At 33.6% G+C, this 19,000-nt stretch overlaps 1 protein-coding gene and 1 non-coding gene across 3 annotated transcripts in view; both read right to left on the reverse strand.

The window, feature by feature from the left end:
• Atg13 (Autophagy-related 13) overlaps nt 1-19,000 on the reverse strand; it is a 43,522-nt gene that overhangs the window by 16,705 nt on the left and 7,817 nt on the right. For both annotated transcript variants that reach the window (XM_072525163.1, XM_072525162.1), the window contains exon 3: nt 17,686-17,896. In XM_072525163.1, the coding sequence (XP_072381264.1) occupies nt 17,686-17,896 (211 nt within the window). The remainder of the gene's footprint in view (nt 1-17,685; nt 17,897-19,000) is intronic.
• TRNAK-UUU (transfer RNA lysine (anticodon UUU)) lies at nt 5,167-5,239 on the reverse strand. Its single transcript has one exon. It is a non-coding gene; the product is annotated as a tRNA-Lys (tRNA).

The following is a 19,000-nucleotide window of genomic DNA, read 5'->3' on the forward strand; positions in this document are numbered from 1 at the left end:
TCTTTGGAAACACCGGAGAAGGCCTGGAAGTAAATAACTCAATAAAACAAACCAATGAATATAAATACTTGGGGGTAACTTTAATAAATACAGGATTAGATGAAACGGATATACATAATAAATAAAATAATGAAAGGAAAGACAATTCCACTCAATTAAAGTTAATCAATTTCTTCATTTAAAAAAAACGTTTCTTGGCTTATTTCAGATGCCCCTGAAGATGATCTAGGAAGCGAAAGTACTTGGGCAAGATTTAATTAATAGAACAGTGCTCGATATCTGCCTTTATTTGGTAAGTTTCTTTTAAAAGTTTGGTATTAATTTCGTGAACTTCCCTAGAATTAGAATTACCAAGAGACTTTATTATTTGAGAGACCTCTTCTTTTACAACGAGACGAAAAAAAGACTTGTACGGAGAAGGATAATTTCTATAATTGAAGACAAAGAATAAATCGGGATCCTTAGTAGCATCTGCAATGTATTTAATAAGAGAAAAATTAGATCTGTAAGACCTTAATTCATTATTAAACCAATGCACTTGTGTTTTTTCAGCAGTTTGTCGTACTTTTTTTAGTGGAAAATGCTTTAATATTAAGTTGTTATAAGTTTCGGTAAGAAAGACTGTCAAAAAATCAGGATCATTATTAATATCATAGAAAAAGTCCATCTTTGTACTAGCTAGCGCACGTTTAAGCTTCTGTAAACCAAAAGAAGTAATAAACCGTTGAAATGTTTGATTAGTGCCAACAACTTTATGCTCAGAGTCAATAAATAAAAATTGAGCTCGATGGTCAGAAAAACAAGGTTCAAATACGCCCACTCTGTAGTTATTTTCAGAAAAATTTGTCATAATGTTGTCGATGCAACTACTGGACTGGCCCGTGATTCTAGTATAATCATTTATAGTTACTTTTAGACCAAAAGATGTTAATAGATTTTGAATATCAAAAGAAGGGTCGGATTCAATTTTAAAATTTATATTAAAATCACCAAGTATGATCAGTTTGTCTGCTTTACTAAGCAAGGACGTTATGACATTCTCAAAATTCACCAAAAACAAGTAAAGTCACCCTTGCCCGATATGTATACAGTTAAAATATTGGTTTTTGTTGAAGGTACATAAATTGCACTTTGCTCTATATTATATACATTTAGATTAAGAGAAGAATACATAAGATCTTCTTTTACATAAATTGCAACTCCGCCTTGTTTCTTTTTTACCCTACAAAAGAAATTAGCTAATGAAAAGCCGGAGATGCTAATTAATTTTAAATTTTCTTCACTTTGCCAGTGCCCGAAAAACATATGAGGTCATATAAATTTTGATCCTCAAGAAAAGCATTGATCATATCGACTTTATTTGAAATACACTGCAAATTAACACAAATACAAGTAACACTAAATACCAAATCTTTAAATAGTGAAAATTTGCTCATTGGTGACAATTAGCTGAAAGAATATAAAACAATAAATCCAATGGAAACGTTTATTAAATGCAAATACCCCTGTATAAATCTAAAATCAATTTAAAGTATTTTTAAATATCTTCAACCAAATTAGCCGTTTTTTATAGTCCCCTAAAACATCTTTAGCCATTAAATAGTAATTCTGAACATTTAAAAATTTTCGTAGTTTTTAGGTCACTTTGTCTTTGACCTAGGTCAAAACGAAAAACAAAATCTGAGATATTTTACGTTATTCCCAAATAAAAGTTTTGCAAACAGCAATATAAGCGAACAGATTGTTTATATAATAAGATAAATCTATGAAAATATATGTGTAATACAAAAAAAAAATGATGTTATCATGTTAGTCTAGTCAAATATGAAAATGCGGCTAACAATTATTCCCCATTCTGAACATAGCAACAGTTTTTTCTATGGGGTTTATTTAAAAAGCTTTTTTGAACACAATTTTGCTCTTTTAGATTTCACTTTAACAGCAATTCATTATTGACACTGGTGCTCTAGTCCTTCCTAGACTATTCCTGGCCTGTTCTAAGATTCGTCGCCATTCTGTTCGGTTTCTGGCAACGTGTTTCTGATCTCTAGTATCCCAAGTCGGTCTCAACTCCATTTAACCACCTAATTCGCGGTCGGCCTCTGCTTCTTTTTGTCCAGTCCATCTTGTCCCTTTTAATGAATTTTACGACATTTGATTCATTAAAGAGTTGATATAATTCGAAATTAAATCTTTTGCGCCACTTCCCTTGATCGTTTATAGCTCCAAATATTTTGCGGAGTATCTTACGCTCGAATATTCCCAGAAGTCTTTCATTCTTCTGCGTTAGAGTCAATGTTTCCGCCTCATATGTGAGGACCGGCCTCAGCAGTGTTTCGTATATAATAATTTTAGTTTTTCTTTGGATATTACGTGAGTGGAATTGTTTTTGGAGTCCATGGTTTGCCTTATTTATAAGGTTTATTCGTCTTTTAATTTCTTCGCTTGTTTGGTTGGTAGTAGTCACTAGCGAGCCAAAGTATGTGAAGCTGTCGACACGTTCAAAGTTATGATTTCTAAAGACTGTTTCCCGTTCCTCATTTGCTATAGAATCCCTAGTAACCAACATGTACTTGATTTTGTCTTCGTTAATGACTAAACCGACGTGTTTCGCCACCATTTCCGATTCTAGGGAATATTGCTCAACATCTCGCTTGCTACGCCTTTTACAATACTACAAAATACATTTGACATTAACTGACAATATTATTGTTTTGATGTCATTTTTCCATAGCTACCCCTGGATTTAACGTAATTATGAAAAAACCAACGTATGTTGACATAAGTGAATGCATAACCAGGGTTTAGTGAAATTTTTTTTATTGTTGAAAATAAATAAAAAACCATAAGGGTAATGTTTTTAATAAATATTAATAAAAATGCCATATTAATTAATATGGGAACTTATAAAACCATGCCGAGTATAATTTGTTTATGGTAATCGTCTTAAACTGCAAATTATATAGGTGGGCCAACTGATATAGGAAGGGGCTCGTATCTCTGGGGTGTTAATTGCTGCTAGTTGTTAATTTTATCTACTATTCAGACATATTTCCACCCGCTACTGTTTTATTGCCACGACTTTTTAAACCAATGCCGCTAAATAATTCACGCTCCATTTTCTACAGTTATCATAATCGGTTGATCCCTTTTTACCTTCCAAATAATATATGCAGGGAGGTCGTACGTAGAGTTTTCAAATAAATGAGTGTTTATTTGTTGTGCTTTAATGCGGGTGTTAGTAGATAAGTGTGTCAATTTTTGTCCAATTTTACCGGATTATTTTACGGTTTAGCAAACAAGCTTCGAAGGTAACAGCGTGTTTATCTCGCGAAATAATGAAAAACAAGCGACTAAAAATAAAGATATAAATAAGTTATTATCGTTAACGTACCCATATGATAATTCGATTTATAATAATAATAAAATATATAATATTATCTAGTCATTCGATATAACTGTTTACAAAATTTTTGTTTACGAAAATTACTTAATTTGTTACGAAACTACATTTTTTATACCTGTTTTGTAAACTATTTTTTATCTGGTCAAGCAACCTTTTACAATATTTACATTATTAAAAATACGAGAAATAAAAAACGACGCAGATTCGAATATTCATGATAAGATAAGCCAGAAAGCAGATTTGATATATGATACAATGCTATTTAGCAAAATAATTATTGTTGCAAGTCAGATCAATTAATTATTTTGAGTCATTTTTTATAAAAAAAAATATATTAAATACAAATGATGAAAGGGTTGCTGGTGTAAGCACATATTCATGAATTTCTGAAGGGAAAAAGTCTAAAAAGACTATTTAAAGCGGAACAATTTCAGAGTACTTTACACGATTAAAACATGAACCTTATAGTGATGTAACGAATATTTGCATTCGCATATTTCTGCAAATTCGCATTCGCGAAATTTGTGCGAAGGTTTTGTGAATATAAATATGTACATATAAGAAAAAAAAATAATTTGAAGATTAGGTTAATAAAATAAAAATCCATTCACTTCTCAGTTTTTTTATTAAGAAAACTCACTTTATTTTACAAGCTTAGAAAACTATAAAATTAGAAAACAAAAAATAAATAATGCAGTGTAAACAAACAAAAACAAATTACTCTCTGAAAATTTTATTATCCAAAAGTTTTTAATTTTAGACAATCATCTTGAAAAGTCTAAGACTTATTAAACTAAAAATTAAAAATAGTCTATGTGTTTTTATGTAAAGAGTTTAAACAAACAAACATAAACAGTTCGACTTCAGTTAGATAAGTTCAGATAAATTTATTAATTCAGCAATTTTCGGAAGAAGATACATATTATAATATACACTACACTGTAATGTAATACAGTACATGATTTGTATAATTTTATTGTTCTGGAAATTGCTGAATTACTAAATTTATCTGAACTTATCTAACTACACACCTAACGCAAATGGGACTGCCGGTAGTGCCGGAGACAATTAAAATTGCCAAATTAAAAAAATAAAAACTGAATATTCGCATTCGTATTCGCGAATGTCGGTGGCATATATTTGCATTCGCGAATGTTCAAAAACCATATACAACCTTGGTATTGCGTGAACAGGTGGGTCTTATAGTTCTAAAAATATCGTGAAAATTTTAGAGTAATTGATCGACTAATCTAGAAGTTATTCTGTTATTAATTGTTTATGCCACACACCTTTTTTTGAAATACTATAGGTCAGAAAAAAATGAACCTACAATAATTCTACGAATATCAAAAGCAACAGGGAGAGTTATTCTATCAAAAGAACTTTAAAAAGGCGAAAAACAACCATTTCAGGAAATTACAAAAAAAGTCCTATGATAATTACCGACGAAGTTGGTCCCTTTTTTCAATTCACAGATAGTTTGTTTATAACAATTAAAGAAACTTAATTAGCAACACTTGAAACATCAAGGCATAAAAAATTTAAATCCTTTATAAAAGGTATATAATTAGAACACCCAATCGGGCTACATCACAAAATGTTTTCGGAATCTATATTAAATCATTCAATAACTTCATACATAAGAGAGTAGTCACCAACTACATAGTGACGAAAAACCTTTTATGTAATACATGTAAATTTTAATCAACAGTTTATTTTACTCTATTTGCAGAGAAGATATTATTTAATAAAAAAAATTTCGCCCGAGCAGGGACTTGAACCCTGGACCCTTGGATTAAAAGTCCAATGCTCTACCGACTGAGCTACCCGGGCCGATATTTTTAACCAAGGCGTGTAGTAACTTCTTGTGGTATATTTAAAATTTTATAGTTTAGTGATTTAAATGGTACATGGTTTGTACAGGAACCTTGCACGGTACAGGAACGGTTTCTTTTGAGGCCTGGAATTATTTATTTCGCTGGTGAAATTTATGACTATCTTGAGCTTGAAACTTACATAAAAAAGACAAAGCAAACATACTTGGAGGCTGAATTATGGATTGAATATTCATACAAATCCTACTGGGACATACTTGAGGAATCCATCTTTGAACAATGAACTCAGAGTGACACCAGAAATAATCTTCACTGGGAAGATTAATACAAATATACCACCGATAGGAGACTTTATGGTTCACTGATGGTTCTAAAACTGCTCATTGATCACGAGAAATCTTACAGCCTAGATAAATATACAACAGTCTTCCAGGCTGAAGTTTTTGCTTTGGTGGTCTGTGTTGATGAAATCCTGAATGACGACTACAAAGCAAAGATAACCAACTTTTATACATACTGTTACGATAAAAATCCTGGCCTAAAAATAACTGTAAAATATATGATGACTAATATTCTGTTTTGTTGTAGAAATTTCGCCGGAGGTTCTAGATTCAAATTATGGTGAATTCTCCAACTAGATGCTTCTCGATTTTTCGATGCAAGACAATGCGATCTTTCGATGCTGTTCTAGTATATCAGGATTTCGTATATAAATACAACATTTTTATATGGAGGGCCAGTTAATACTCAAGACCCGCGCTCGCGAATTTGTGCGTACGGATATAATAAATTATTGTCAGATAAGTTAATATAAATAAAAAAATAAATTAAATCCGTAAGTGTTATAAATATTGAACCTTTTAATAAATTCACAACAATACAGCCAATTCTGGTCGTAAGTAACCCACTCACCTAATCAAAACTGGTGCAGAGTTGCAAAGATCTACTCAACACCCTGACAAAAGACGATAAAGTGTCTTTAATATGGGTACCGGGTCATGAAGAATGAACGAGTAGATTTGTTAGTAAAACCAGACTCGAGAGAAATCTTTGTAGCCCCATAACCACTGTTTGGCACCACCAAACATATTGCAAGAAGCGAGGTTCAGAAAATTGATCAGGAATAATCAAATGAAATGAAGAGCCACTCAAGGGCAAATGCAGATTAACCAAATAATCAAGAACATAGATAAAAAACTCTAACAATTTGATGAACCCTAATAAACGAGATATAGAAATATGCTTTATTGTCACTGAAAATTGTACAATTTTATGGACAAAGCGTACAAAAAGTAAAAACAAAAATAACAATAACAATTAAGATTTACTAAAATTACATACATCTACATAATTTATACATAATTTACTAAAATTACAAATTGCATCTTTATTGTGGACCAAGTTTTTCTTGCAATATTTTTAGAGCTTCCCAGAGGATTCTGATAGTACATTTTTTTAGCTGTTTTGATAAGTTTTAGATATATTCCTCTGTACTTGGAGATACATTCAGTTGGTAGTAAATTTCTTGATGTACAGTAGTAAACGCATATTCTTGGCTGATATGAGGATACCTTTGGTAGTCCAGGGCTTGTGATGTTTTGACTTGATTGTAATTAAAGGAAATTATAGTCCACGTCCACAGAGGGACCACCCAGAAGTCAAGCACAAATTTTGAAATTTACGAAAGTTCTGAGCGGAAAAAATCCTACCTAAACATTGGGTTTTCGACGATTGTTCGTTAAGAGTGTTAAACTTGGTATATACTGCTTCATGATCAGATAGTCAGTCCTGCATTAATAATTGTACAGTGTACATCAAGGGGTGAGAAATCTGAGAAAATATAATCAATTATGGTAGATGTTGTTTTAGTAATTCTTGTAGGTGAATTAAAACGGTTACCGAGGTAAATGAACCATGGTGCTTTCTTTCTTCTTCTTTGAGTGCCTCTCCTATCGGAGATTGGATATCATTAGGGCGATTCTAATTTTATTTACTGCTGTTTTGAATAATTCGTTAGTGGTGCAGCCAAACCACTCTCTTAAATTTCTCATCCAGGACATTCTTCTACGGCCTGGATTTCTGCGTCCTTGGATTTTTCCTTGCATTATATTTTGTAGGAATGTGTACTTTTGTCCTCTCATCAGGTGGCCTAAGTATTCAAGTTTTCTCTTTTTTATATTCAGTATAACTTCTGGATCGTTATTTATTCTGCGTATTACTTCTTCATTTGTAATTATATCCACCCAACTTATTTTTAGTATACGGCGGTAGCACCACATCTCAAAGGTTTCAAGATTTTTAACATTCCTTGGGTACCGTTTATTGCGTTACTAGTGTCATGTATTGGATTCTTACTGAAGGTCATATATTTGGTTTTTTTGACGTTCATCCTTATGCCGTAGTTATTACATATCTCATTCACACTTTCAACTAGATGTTGTATATCTTCCTGTTCTTGTCATTATCACAGTATCGTCAGCATATCGAATGTTATTGATAACTTCTCCATTGACTATTATCCCTTCGTTTGCATGTGAGAGAGCTTCTTGGCATATTTGTTCGCTGTAGATATTAAACAAGAGCGGTGACAATATACAACCCTGCCGTACTCCTCTACGTATTTCTATTTCGTCCGATGTTTGGTCTTCTATTTTTATATTAGCTCGCTGATTCCAGTACAGATATAATATTATTTGTATGTCTCTGTTGACGATGTTCTTACCCTCCAGGATTTCTTTGAGTTTATTGTGACGTACTTTGTCAAAGGCCTTTTCAAAGTCTATAAAGCAGGCGTGTACCTCTTGGTTAACATCTAGACATCTCTGTGTTAGAACGTTCAAGGCAAAGAGAGCTTCTCTTGTACCTAATCCTTTTCTGAATCCCATCTGTGTATCGTTAATATCGATATCTAACTTTTGATAGATTCGGCTGTGGATGACTCTAAGAAATATTTTAAACAGATGACTCATCAAGGAGATTGTCCGATGATCTGAACATTGCATTGCCTTAGGGCGCGTTTATAACGGAGACCATCGCACCGTCTCCTCGCCTAGAGCGTAGCACTGACGGTGAACGCTCTCATTTAAAGTAATGCATTTATTTATTTTACCGAAAATCGATTAAATGATACCATCCCATGGTCCGAGCGAGGGTCGGCGCCTCGTTATGAACGCGCACTTAGTTTTCTTCGGTATGGTGACTGACGTAGACATGGTGCAGAAAATGCGAAATGGAAGAAATGCCTGTCATACACATCCTATGCAATTGTAATTTGCTGGGTGATACGAGGCGCGAATTCACAGGTCATCTGAGGCTTGAACCAGAAAAGATGTTTGTTACAAAGATCTTATGCCTAACAGACAAACTAAGAAGAAAAAAGAAGAGAAAAATCTAATTTGTTAAAGTAAAATTTTGTACTCTTTAAAGAATTACATACAATAAATAATATTTAAATAACTATTCGAATACGAAAACATAATATACAAAAATATTTAGTCTATACATAAATCTATGTATGTATATACAAACGCTAAAATTAGATTTTGATTAGTTTGGACATTCCCATTACTTCGAGAAACTTCGACGAAGACGAAAGCGTAGGAAATTATTATAATAGTTATGTAAAAGTTTTGAGAAAGTGGTCCAACGTGTAAATTAAGGTTTATTAATAAACATCGCCGTTAGAAATCATTAAGATTCTGTTTTTATTTCTTGATTGTTACGTGACAATCGACTCATACGCATCGAGTCAACAGCTGCTTATAGTACTACGAGTTTATTTTGATATTGTGTAAAATGTGAAGCAGTTCAGAAGGTTATTTTCGTTGGATGAAATCTATTTTTAGAGTAAAATATTTCGAAAAAATTCGTGCCCTTGCAACTATATTTCCAGACGGGAAAAAAATGTATTAAACGGTTTTACGTAAACTTGAAATAAAAAATCACTAAAAAAATCTCAGTAGTTGGCTGTGTATTTTTTTTTCTTGTAATTAATATATCTGAATTTAAAAAATATCGAAAATGATTAGTTCAAATATCAAAGCGTTTTCGATCTGATCAATGAGTCTTGATTATAGGATAGTTTATTTGAGACACGTGAAATCATTAGATCATCAACCTTTAACTCTTTCATTACTGATTTCATTGTAGCTAAAGAAAACTATTTTACACCTAGAGACGTAACAAAGCGATTGATTTTTTTACATTGTTGGATGTCCAACTTTTACATGTGGAACAACTGTTTAATGATGACCGTCCTAGTGGGTATACACTGAGCAATGATGATACTGGCCCTTCTATTCTAAAATCAGAAGTGGAGAATGCTATAAAGGGTCTTAAAAATAACAAAAGACCAGGCAACGATAACGTATACGGGGAAGTATTGAAAATTCTGTGCGAAACAAACAGTCAATTTCTAGACTCACTCGTTAGACTCTTTAACAATATTTATAACAGCGGGGAGTTTCCTGAAGACTGGCTAGAGTCAACTTTTGTTGCCATACCGAAAAAACCAAAATCAAAGTCTTGTGATCAACATCGGATGATAAGTCTAATTAACCACATTTCGAAGGCATACACCAAGGTTATTTACAACAGAATAAGCAAAAAATGCGAGGATAACATTGGAGGTTCGCAGTTTGGGTTTCGGAATTCTCTTGGGACAAGAGAAGCACTTTTTAGTCTACAGGTACTCATCCAGCGCTGCAGAGATATGAACAAAGATGTGTACATATGCTTTATAGACTACGCAAAAGCATTCGATAACGTAAAGCACGAAAAGATAATTGAAGTTCTCCATAAGATCGGAGTCGACTACAGAGACATTCGAACAATAGCGAGTCTCTATTGGGGCCAAACAGCTAAAGTGAAAGTAGGATCTACATTGACCAATAAAATTGAGATCAAGAAAGGGGTACGACAGGGCTATATCTTGTCTCCTATTGTCTTTAATATATACTCAGAAGAAGTATTTAAGACAGCGCTGGAGGAAAGCACAGAAGGCATAAAGATAAATGGAGAAATAATTAATAACATAAGGTATGCTGATGACACTGTGATTCTAGAAAGTAGCATGGAGGAACTGAGTTGCCTAATGAGTAAGATACAAAAAACAAGTGCACAATACGGACTCAGACTAAATATCACAAAAACCAAATGGATGTTAGTAAGCCAAACCCAACAACCACCACAGCAACTGATATTAGACAATGAAAGAATTGAACACGTGGATTCGTACATCTACTTGGGAACAACAGTTAACTCAAATTGGGATCAAGCGAAGGAAATACGTATAAGAGTAGAAAAGGCAAGAGCATCGTTCACTAGCATGAAGCAAATTTTCACCTCTAAAAGCCTCACCCTACCTCTCAAAATTCGAATTCTGAAATGTTATGTTTTCCCGGTTTTGTTATATGGAATGGAGGCGTGGACAATGACCGCAACATTGATGAAAAAAGTAGAGGCCTTCGAAATGTGGGCTTACCGACGTATATTACGAATATCCTGGACTGAGCACGTGATCAACGAAGAGGTACTACGCCGGATAGGTAAAGAGAGAGAGGTAGGAATAAGTATAAAGAAAAGAAAGTTGGAATACTTGGGTCACGTTATGAGACATAATAAATATAGAGTACTACAACTGATCGTTCAAGGGAAAATAGACAGCAAAAGGGGTCCAGGGAGGAGAAGACACTCGTGGCTCCAAAACTTGCGGCAATGGTTCGGATTATCATCTGCTGAACTATTCAGATCTGCCGTAAACAAAGTCAGAATAGCCATGTTGATTGCCAACGTTCGGAACGGACAAGGCACATGAAGAAGAAGAAGTTGGATGTCCTTGTATCCTTAGAAAGGACATGGGACACATATGTCCCATTAGTATTGAATGGTGGAATAAATAAATCCCAGCAGTAAAAAAACAACAATAAAAAAACAATTTTTGCATAGAGGCACATTTCACGTTGTACAAATAGTCGTAATTCGAGTTTCTGAGATATTTTGTGAGCATGATAAGTACCTTCTTCTACATAGTAGCTATTTGTTGTGGCAAATGGACTCAAACGTTGATCATCTGTTTCTGTCGTACTAAGAGCGCGCACGGGAACAAAAAAGCGCAGAGGAGTAAGAATTCACAGTATCAAAGAAGTGAAGAGATAAAAACGCAGAACTAAAGATAAACATAGCAATACCAAATTTCAACCTGAAAAAGCCAATTCCCGTCACAGCATTAACGGTAAAATAAACCCCAAATAAAACAAACAAAACCGCCTTCCCCGAAGAGGCAGGAGCCTAAAGCGGGGGCTCTCTCTAGAGAGAGAATTACGGAAGTCATGTTCTGTCGTTGAGATGTTCTTCCAGAACTGTATGTAGTATGTTTTTGAGGTATTAACATTTCTTTCAGGATTATTATAACAGAACTTAGATAGTAGGAATAAACATCGGTCTCTTGAAATAGCTTTTTTTATGAGGGAATTCGAAAGTGATTCGTTTTATGACCAGTAATATAAGATATATGGTACTTTATTGTAACACATAACCACATATTAGTACAACCAATCATTTCGTACATATCTGTTTTTTTCGTTATTTTATATTTCTGTTTTTTTGGAAGTGCTGCTATTCTTTAATTTGTACAGGAAGCAATATGCATAAATAAACTACGCGGAAATAATTTTAGAAAAATATCAACAGGACGAGAACCTCTATCAATATTTAGTATTGTTATCCCATTTCTCTGGGTAGGAATTTCTTTTTTAGGACAAAAGGTTGTACTTGGTATATTCCATCGTGCAGTCAATTCATTCCTTTCAGACTCATCTTCAGATATTTCCGCGTTATCAGAACTGTCTTCTTCGAAAGCAGTGATGTTTACATTCACACGGTGAAGAGTATTCTTAGGTACTTCATCAGAATCTGAGGCAGAATTGTCACCAGATCATAATCTGATCAATTAGCTGGGGTAGCAAAACAAAAAACCTCAAGCATACTATTGGACAAACAAGGAAACATTTTACTGGAGACAGAACAAAAATTAGGAAGATGGAAAGAATATATAGAGGAATTATTCCATGACCAGAGACAGAAAAATGTATATTAAGATAATCAGAGTAAAGACGAGGGACCCGAAATAACAAAGTCAGAAGTTATGCATGCAGTAAAGTCCATGAAAAATAATAAAGCTGCTGGTCCAGATGAAATACCAAGTGAATTGCTAAAACTGGTCAATGAAAAAAACATACCTTTTAGTCCAACTAAAATGTCTAGTAAAAGATCAGTCTAATGTCACATACCTAAAAAACCCTGCTAAAAATCATCCATAATAGAATACACGCTTAGCTGGAGATTGATATTAGTTATTCGCAGTTTGGATTTCGGAATGGAGTGGGCACAAGAGAGGCACTATTTTCTTTTAACGTGCTGACCCAAAGATGTTTCGATATTAATCGAGATCTTTATGTATGCTTTATAGATTACAACAAGGCATTCGATAAGGTAAAACATGACCGACTTATAGAAGTACTCAAAAACAAGACTCTGGATGTGAGGGATGTAACATTGATAACAAATTTATACTACAGTCAGCGATCAAATGTGAAAATTGGAAGAGAAGTGTCAGAAGAAGTGGAGATAAGGAGAGGGTTCAGGCAAGGTTGCGTACTGTACTGTATGTTGTACTTGTAAATCATACAAGAAGCTTTGGTAAACGAGACAGTCGGCATAAAAGTGAACGAAAGTTTAATTAACAACATTAGGTATGCCGACGATACAGTCATAATAGCCGACAACTTGGAAGACTTAGAAAGAATAATGAACAAAATATTAAGATATACTAGAGAATACGGACTCTCTCTTAACATCAAAAAAACCAAATTCATGAAAATTAGCAAGAACAACAATACAAACGAAATATTAACGGTAGGCGGCCAGCAGATTGAGAGAGTAAAAAGATATTCTTATTGGGGAACGATAATCACAGAAAATAACGATTTATACTGCAGAAATAAGAGTCAGAATTAAAAAAGCACGTGCTAACTTCGTGAAAATGAAAAAGATTTTATGCAGAAAAGATCTGACATTGGCCCTGAGAATAAGGCTAATTAAATACTATGTACACATTGAACTCTATTATGGAGCTGAATCATGGACATTACACCGGAATACAATAAATCGACTTAACGCATTTGAAATGCGGACATTTAGAAGATTGTTAAGGATTCCATGAGTAGATAGAGTCACGAATACAGAAGTGTTCTTGTGGTAGTCTTCTTGTCGCCTGGTGGAAGAAGTACCTGGTCCTTTTCTCGGCCACTTCCCTTAGTGGTGTGTATTGTAGTCTTTCTTTGATGGTCGCATTGATTCTTCTTTCTTCCCATGTTGATCCGTCTATGATCCTGTAGCATGATGTCTCTGTGGCTTCAAGTCTCTTCCAGTTGGTCTCCGCTATTGAATTCCAAACTGGGACTGCATTGATGCAGGTGTTTAGAGTTAACATCAATTTACATGTTACAGACGTGATATGTAGGTAGTAGTACTATGAGTAGATGCTAGCAGATTTTTAGCTAAGTATTTTAAGCTTGATTACTTATTCGTATGCAAAATGAAATCAGTAAACCATAGTTTTTTTTATTTAGTGCGCTTAAAGACGTAAGCTACAATAATTATGAAATGTATTATCAAGGAAAATTACGTAAAGTATTTATAAATATTAAAGTCCATATTTACAAACCTAATGAATAAGAATATTTACTTAAAAACGGTAAGGTAAAGTAAATAAATGATAATATACACGCATCATCGATGTTTTTTAAGTATTTTTTTATAAAACGTAAATAATTTCGTATTTCCTGTAAAATGAATTAAGGAAAAGGGGAGCAAATGTAGCCACACGGCAATCAGGACATTTGTGGTATTTTAAACGAGAAGAAAAATCAATCTTTGGAGTAAATAATACAAAAATGCCATCTTTAGAACCATACGGTAATTACGCCGAATTATCTTCAAACAATTCACAACATTTCGTTTTCCCTATTGTGTACAAACGGTTAATCAAGGTCCGTCAATGATAAGACTTCATAGCGCGATATCACAACAGGAAGAGGTTGAGACATTTAAATGGCATTGACTAAGTTTTTGTTGTTTTGACTAGAATCGACGGTTTTATCACTTCTTAAAGTACACTTATTGTCTTTTCAAAAGAAATGTCTAGAACTAGAATAAAAGAATTAATTAATTAATTAAATGCCAAAACAAAAAGCATTAATAATCACTAAGGATACACAAATAAAATCAACCAATACCGAATGGAAATCGGATCCACCTATGAGACATACTGAGTCTGCTTCTATACAATATCATGGACCTAATCAAAAAATTACATAAAACGGCTCAACGTAGAGGCCTAATTCGCCTACTGACTCAATTATTTCAGAAAACCCCGACATTGTGGAAAGAATCCTGCATTTCAACAATACATACAAAGCGCAGCAAAGACAACTGTGAAAATTACCGGGAGATACCGGTTATAAGCTCATTGTAAGGTATAATGAAACACTGTGGCGGCTCGTGTCTTTAGAGACAAGGTCAGCAAGTTTTTTTGTCTCCTCAAATAAGTATACCGTCTAATAAAAAGGCTTCAACCATCATAAGCGATTTATTTGTTTTTTTTTGTTTTTGTTCCTATAAATTTAGAATCTAAACATGTTTATAAATTAACTCTAGCTTAAAGTTGTTTGGAAGTAGCAAAATGGGTCATAACGTCAGAATAAATAAAGAGAAATAAAATTTTGCCTCATTAAAATTTCATTTCTTTCTACAACAGTGGCCAAAATTCTGGAAACTTTAAAAAATTATCGTTTTTTTTTAGCAAGACTCGTCTCATGATCATGATTTATATAGTTTACCATTACAATTACAGTTTTAGTTTATTGTTTTATATTCCTGCATAATATTTTATGTATTTCTTACTCTTTTTTTAATAACATCATTATTTAATAAAATATGGAACCAGATTCAAGCAAACGCCGAAAATCGTGTTGATTGGTCGCCAGGAAAGAGAGCCAAAGCAATTATCCTTCGAGAAGAAGGTTACAGTTATCAATAGCAAACAAATTGGGTGGTGGCGCCACAAAATCAGGTGTAATGAAAGTTTGCAAACGTGGAACGACAAAATCAGCAAAAAGATCTGGCAGAAAACCCAAAGTTAGTCACTACGATGTGCGTAGAATATGCCGACTTTCTTTAGAAGATCGTCGCAGATCCGCAAAAGATATTAACGGTATTGTCAAATCAACTGGGTTACAAATATCGGACCGCACTATCAGAAGAAAGTTGTGTGAAAATGGATTGCGAGCACGAATTCCTAGAAAGAACCCGTTCCTGAACAAAAAACAGAGGCAAAAACGCATTGATTGGGCTTTGGCACACAGAGGGTGGACAGAAGAACAATGGAGTAAAGTAATTTGGAGTGATGAAACCAAAATCTCGATCTTTGGGAGTGACGGGGTGAAGTTTGCTCGCCGCCGACCGAGAGAAGACCTTTTGCCCCAGTGTACTACGGTCACTATGAAGCATCCTGTGAGTGTCATGGTATCGGCTTGCATGACCACCAATAGAGTTGGACGTTTAGCAGTAATAGAGGGCAATATTAATGAAAAAAAAATATCAGGAAGAGATACTGCAAGCCAAACTGCTGCCGACTATCACAGATTTGTTCGAAGGGGATGCCAACAATGCATCTTCTAGCAAGATGGAGCGCCTTGTCATACGGCTAAGACTTACATGGAATGGTTGAGAAACCATGATGTTACTGTTCTGCCTTGGCCTGGAAATAGTCCCGATCTAAATCCAATAGAAAATTTATGGTCAAGGCTGAAAGTCTTAGTATCACGCCGAAACCCAAGCAACAAGAGAGAACTGGTAGAAGCCATTATTCAAAACTGGTTTAGAGTTATTACACCACAAGATTTGGCTCGTCTCGTCAACCCCATGCCTCGCAGAATTGAGCCTGTCCTAAAAAACAAAGGTTATCCTACCAAATACTAATTTTGTTGATAATAATCATTGTACCATTTCTTTTTAAATATATCTACTAATAGCTAACGGCTGTTGTTTTATTTATTTTTGAATTTTTAGAGGATTTTCCCCCTTAAAATAGATATTAAATATTAAGTAGAAGCATAAAACAATGTAATAAAATTATAGATCAACTTATAAATAACATAAGTTTTGTGTAAGTTTTGTGACAACAAAACTAAAATTTTTGAAACGTTTCCAGAATTTTGGCCACTAGTGTACCTCTTTTATAACGTCACCCTGATATAGCGTTATTTTTTTACTTGGCCCTTCAATGACGCTATAACCAAGTTCCACTGTATATATGTCTGGTTCATTCTAAACTGTTCGAGGTTCACCCGCAATTGAGTGATTTGGAAGGAAATCGACGATACAGGTTTTGACTTATCATCAAAATCGTACATTTATTCATTAGAGTAACTGAATAATCCATGAGTGATTGTCGTAAAACTGTAATTTTTGTTTAACGTAACAAAAAAAGTATTTTAACAATAACAATAAGCTGAGGAATTTAATTGTTACATTTCATTTACATAGTTTCGGTTTCAAAGAGACCGTCGATAAAGGTCAAGAGGTAGATTACAAATCGAAATTGTGCAAGTGGCAATAACAACAGCAAATGTAGCTCATATTTCTATTTTTGGATAAGAAGCTAGGTATTTGAAAAATGAGTTAATTGATCTTGAGAATGATACAGAGCTCAAAAGTATTTTTAAAGAAAAAAAGAAGGAAAAAGCTCACTATAAGTTTTGGGAAACAGTTGAAAATGACAAATTTCCTAACTTAATTGACTGTACACAGAAAATTTTGTGTATTTTTGCATCTACATATGTCTGTGAATCTACATTCAGTAAGCCGAAGTTCATAAAAAACAAGTACAAATCTAGGCTAACTAGTGAGAACGTTGAAAACATTTTGAGAATTTCAGTTTCTTCCCAATTATGTAAAATGGATAAACAGGATTCGGCCGAATGGTCTACTTCTGGATTCTTCGACTTTTTACCTAAATTATCTGGAATTTAATTTCATTGGTAGGTTTATTGAAATTATTCCTTAATACAGGAGAAATCGTTAATTTCTGTGCCCATCAATTGTTAATGTCAGTTCCGATAAATTACAGGGTTGTCGGTTAAACAACTAAACTTTATTCTCAATATTCTATTTTGTTTAAAAAACAATTGTGTATTTTATAAAATTTTAAACAGTTGATTTTTTGGCAATTTTGATCAACTGATCGCTGGTCCTTCGACATTTATATTTATTTTTTTATCTACCAAATGTAAGAAGATCAGAATATAGTTTTACATTAATATTTCTTTTAGCTATCTCATTATTTCCCCTACACCTATACTTATATGATATTGAAACACTCACTTTTGGTTATTTCTCCTACTCTTCGGGCTCAACTTGGTGTTGAAATGGTCGCTTTTCAACATGATCGAGTTCTGCCGTCCGGTTTGTGTCGGTGAAATTGTCATTTTTGTGCGGTACGAAACGGAAAGGTTTAACGTACCGATGGGTGTGCAGATCTGACCGATCTGGACTTTGTTGAAGTCTTCTCCGAGACATTGAATCAACGGCTCACCTGAAACAACCAGAAACTAATTAATTCATTTTTAGTGCTTTTATTATTGTAACAAATATTAATATATTTTCGATAATTCCATAAATTCGGTTCATAATTTTGTAAAATGTGAGATTTTAGAATATTTAAAAGATTTTGGAAATTATTCGTAGTGTTATAGCTTGTAATATAGCATAATTCTAATATTTCTTATTTATTAGCACAAAGTAGGCTTCTGTAATATAATAACCTTCTTTATAGTTCTTTGTAAATGTATCTTTCCCGCAAAACAGTTGAGATTTCGTTAAATGTCTATTACGTTTATTACCTCATAAATCTCCCAAATAATTTTCAAATTACACACCTGCATTTCAGACCCCTTTTTTTGTATATGTATTATTTACATCTCCAAACTCTAGTCGTCAGTTAATTTGGGTAAAGCTTTATAAAAAGGCTTTTATTTATTAGTTCGGCTATTTCATATCTATTCTAGCAAAATATTATTTCTGGCGCCGATCCGTCGGTACTAAATAAACAATTTGAATCGTCACCTGCATGTTCACTATCTATTTGGGGAATGACACTATGTCATTCCCACTAAAAGGTTTTAATAGCTGGTCGTAAAATATTTTATTGTTTTTGAGTTTACGAAACTGTAAGACATAAATCACACACCTGTATTTTTTATCGTTCTATTTTTAATAAAAGGTTTATAATTCGTCGATCAGAACAAAGATCGTTAATTCTCCCCTTAAAGAATCCCTATAAATTCCCGGTTCTTTGCAGTAACATTATACAGTGAAACTTGGATATTACGGCCTCGGTAGTTACGTCATCTGGGTTGTAACGTCAATTTTTAATAGGTACGTCCAAAAACTATTCGATAACATGATTAAAAAGCCGGTTTTATCGGCTAAAAATAAAGTAAGCCTCGTCTATAGTGTTATAAAAGTTTACAGTAGGTTGTCGTTTTTTTATTTTATAAAGAATAAATTGCAATGCGTTTCCAGCTTTGCGGCATTGTTCCTTCCAAGAATGCGAGAAAGCCCGATTATTTCTTCTGTGTATAGGTGTGTTACCTTGGCAGTTCTATAATTTCTCATTTATCAGTACCATCCTAACAGT

Source organism: Diabrotica undecimpunctata, chromosome 3 (assembly GCF_040954645.1).
Source record: "Diabrotica undecimpunctata isolate CICGRU chromosome 3, icDiaUnde3, whole genome shotgun sequence".
NCBI lineage: Eukaryota > Metazoa > Arthropoda > Insecta > Coleoptera > Chrysomelidae > Diabrotica > Diabrotica undecimpunctata.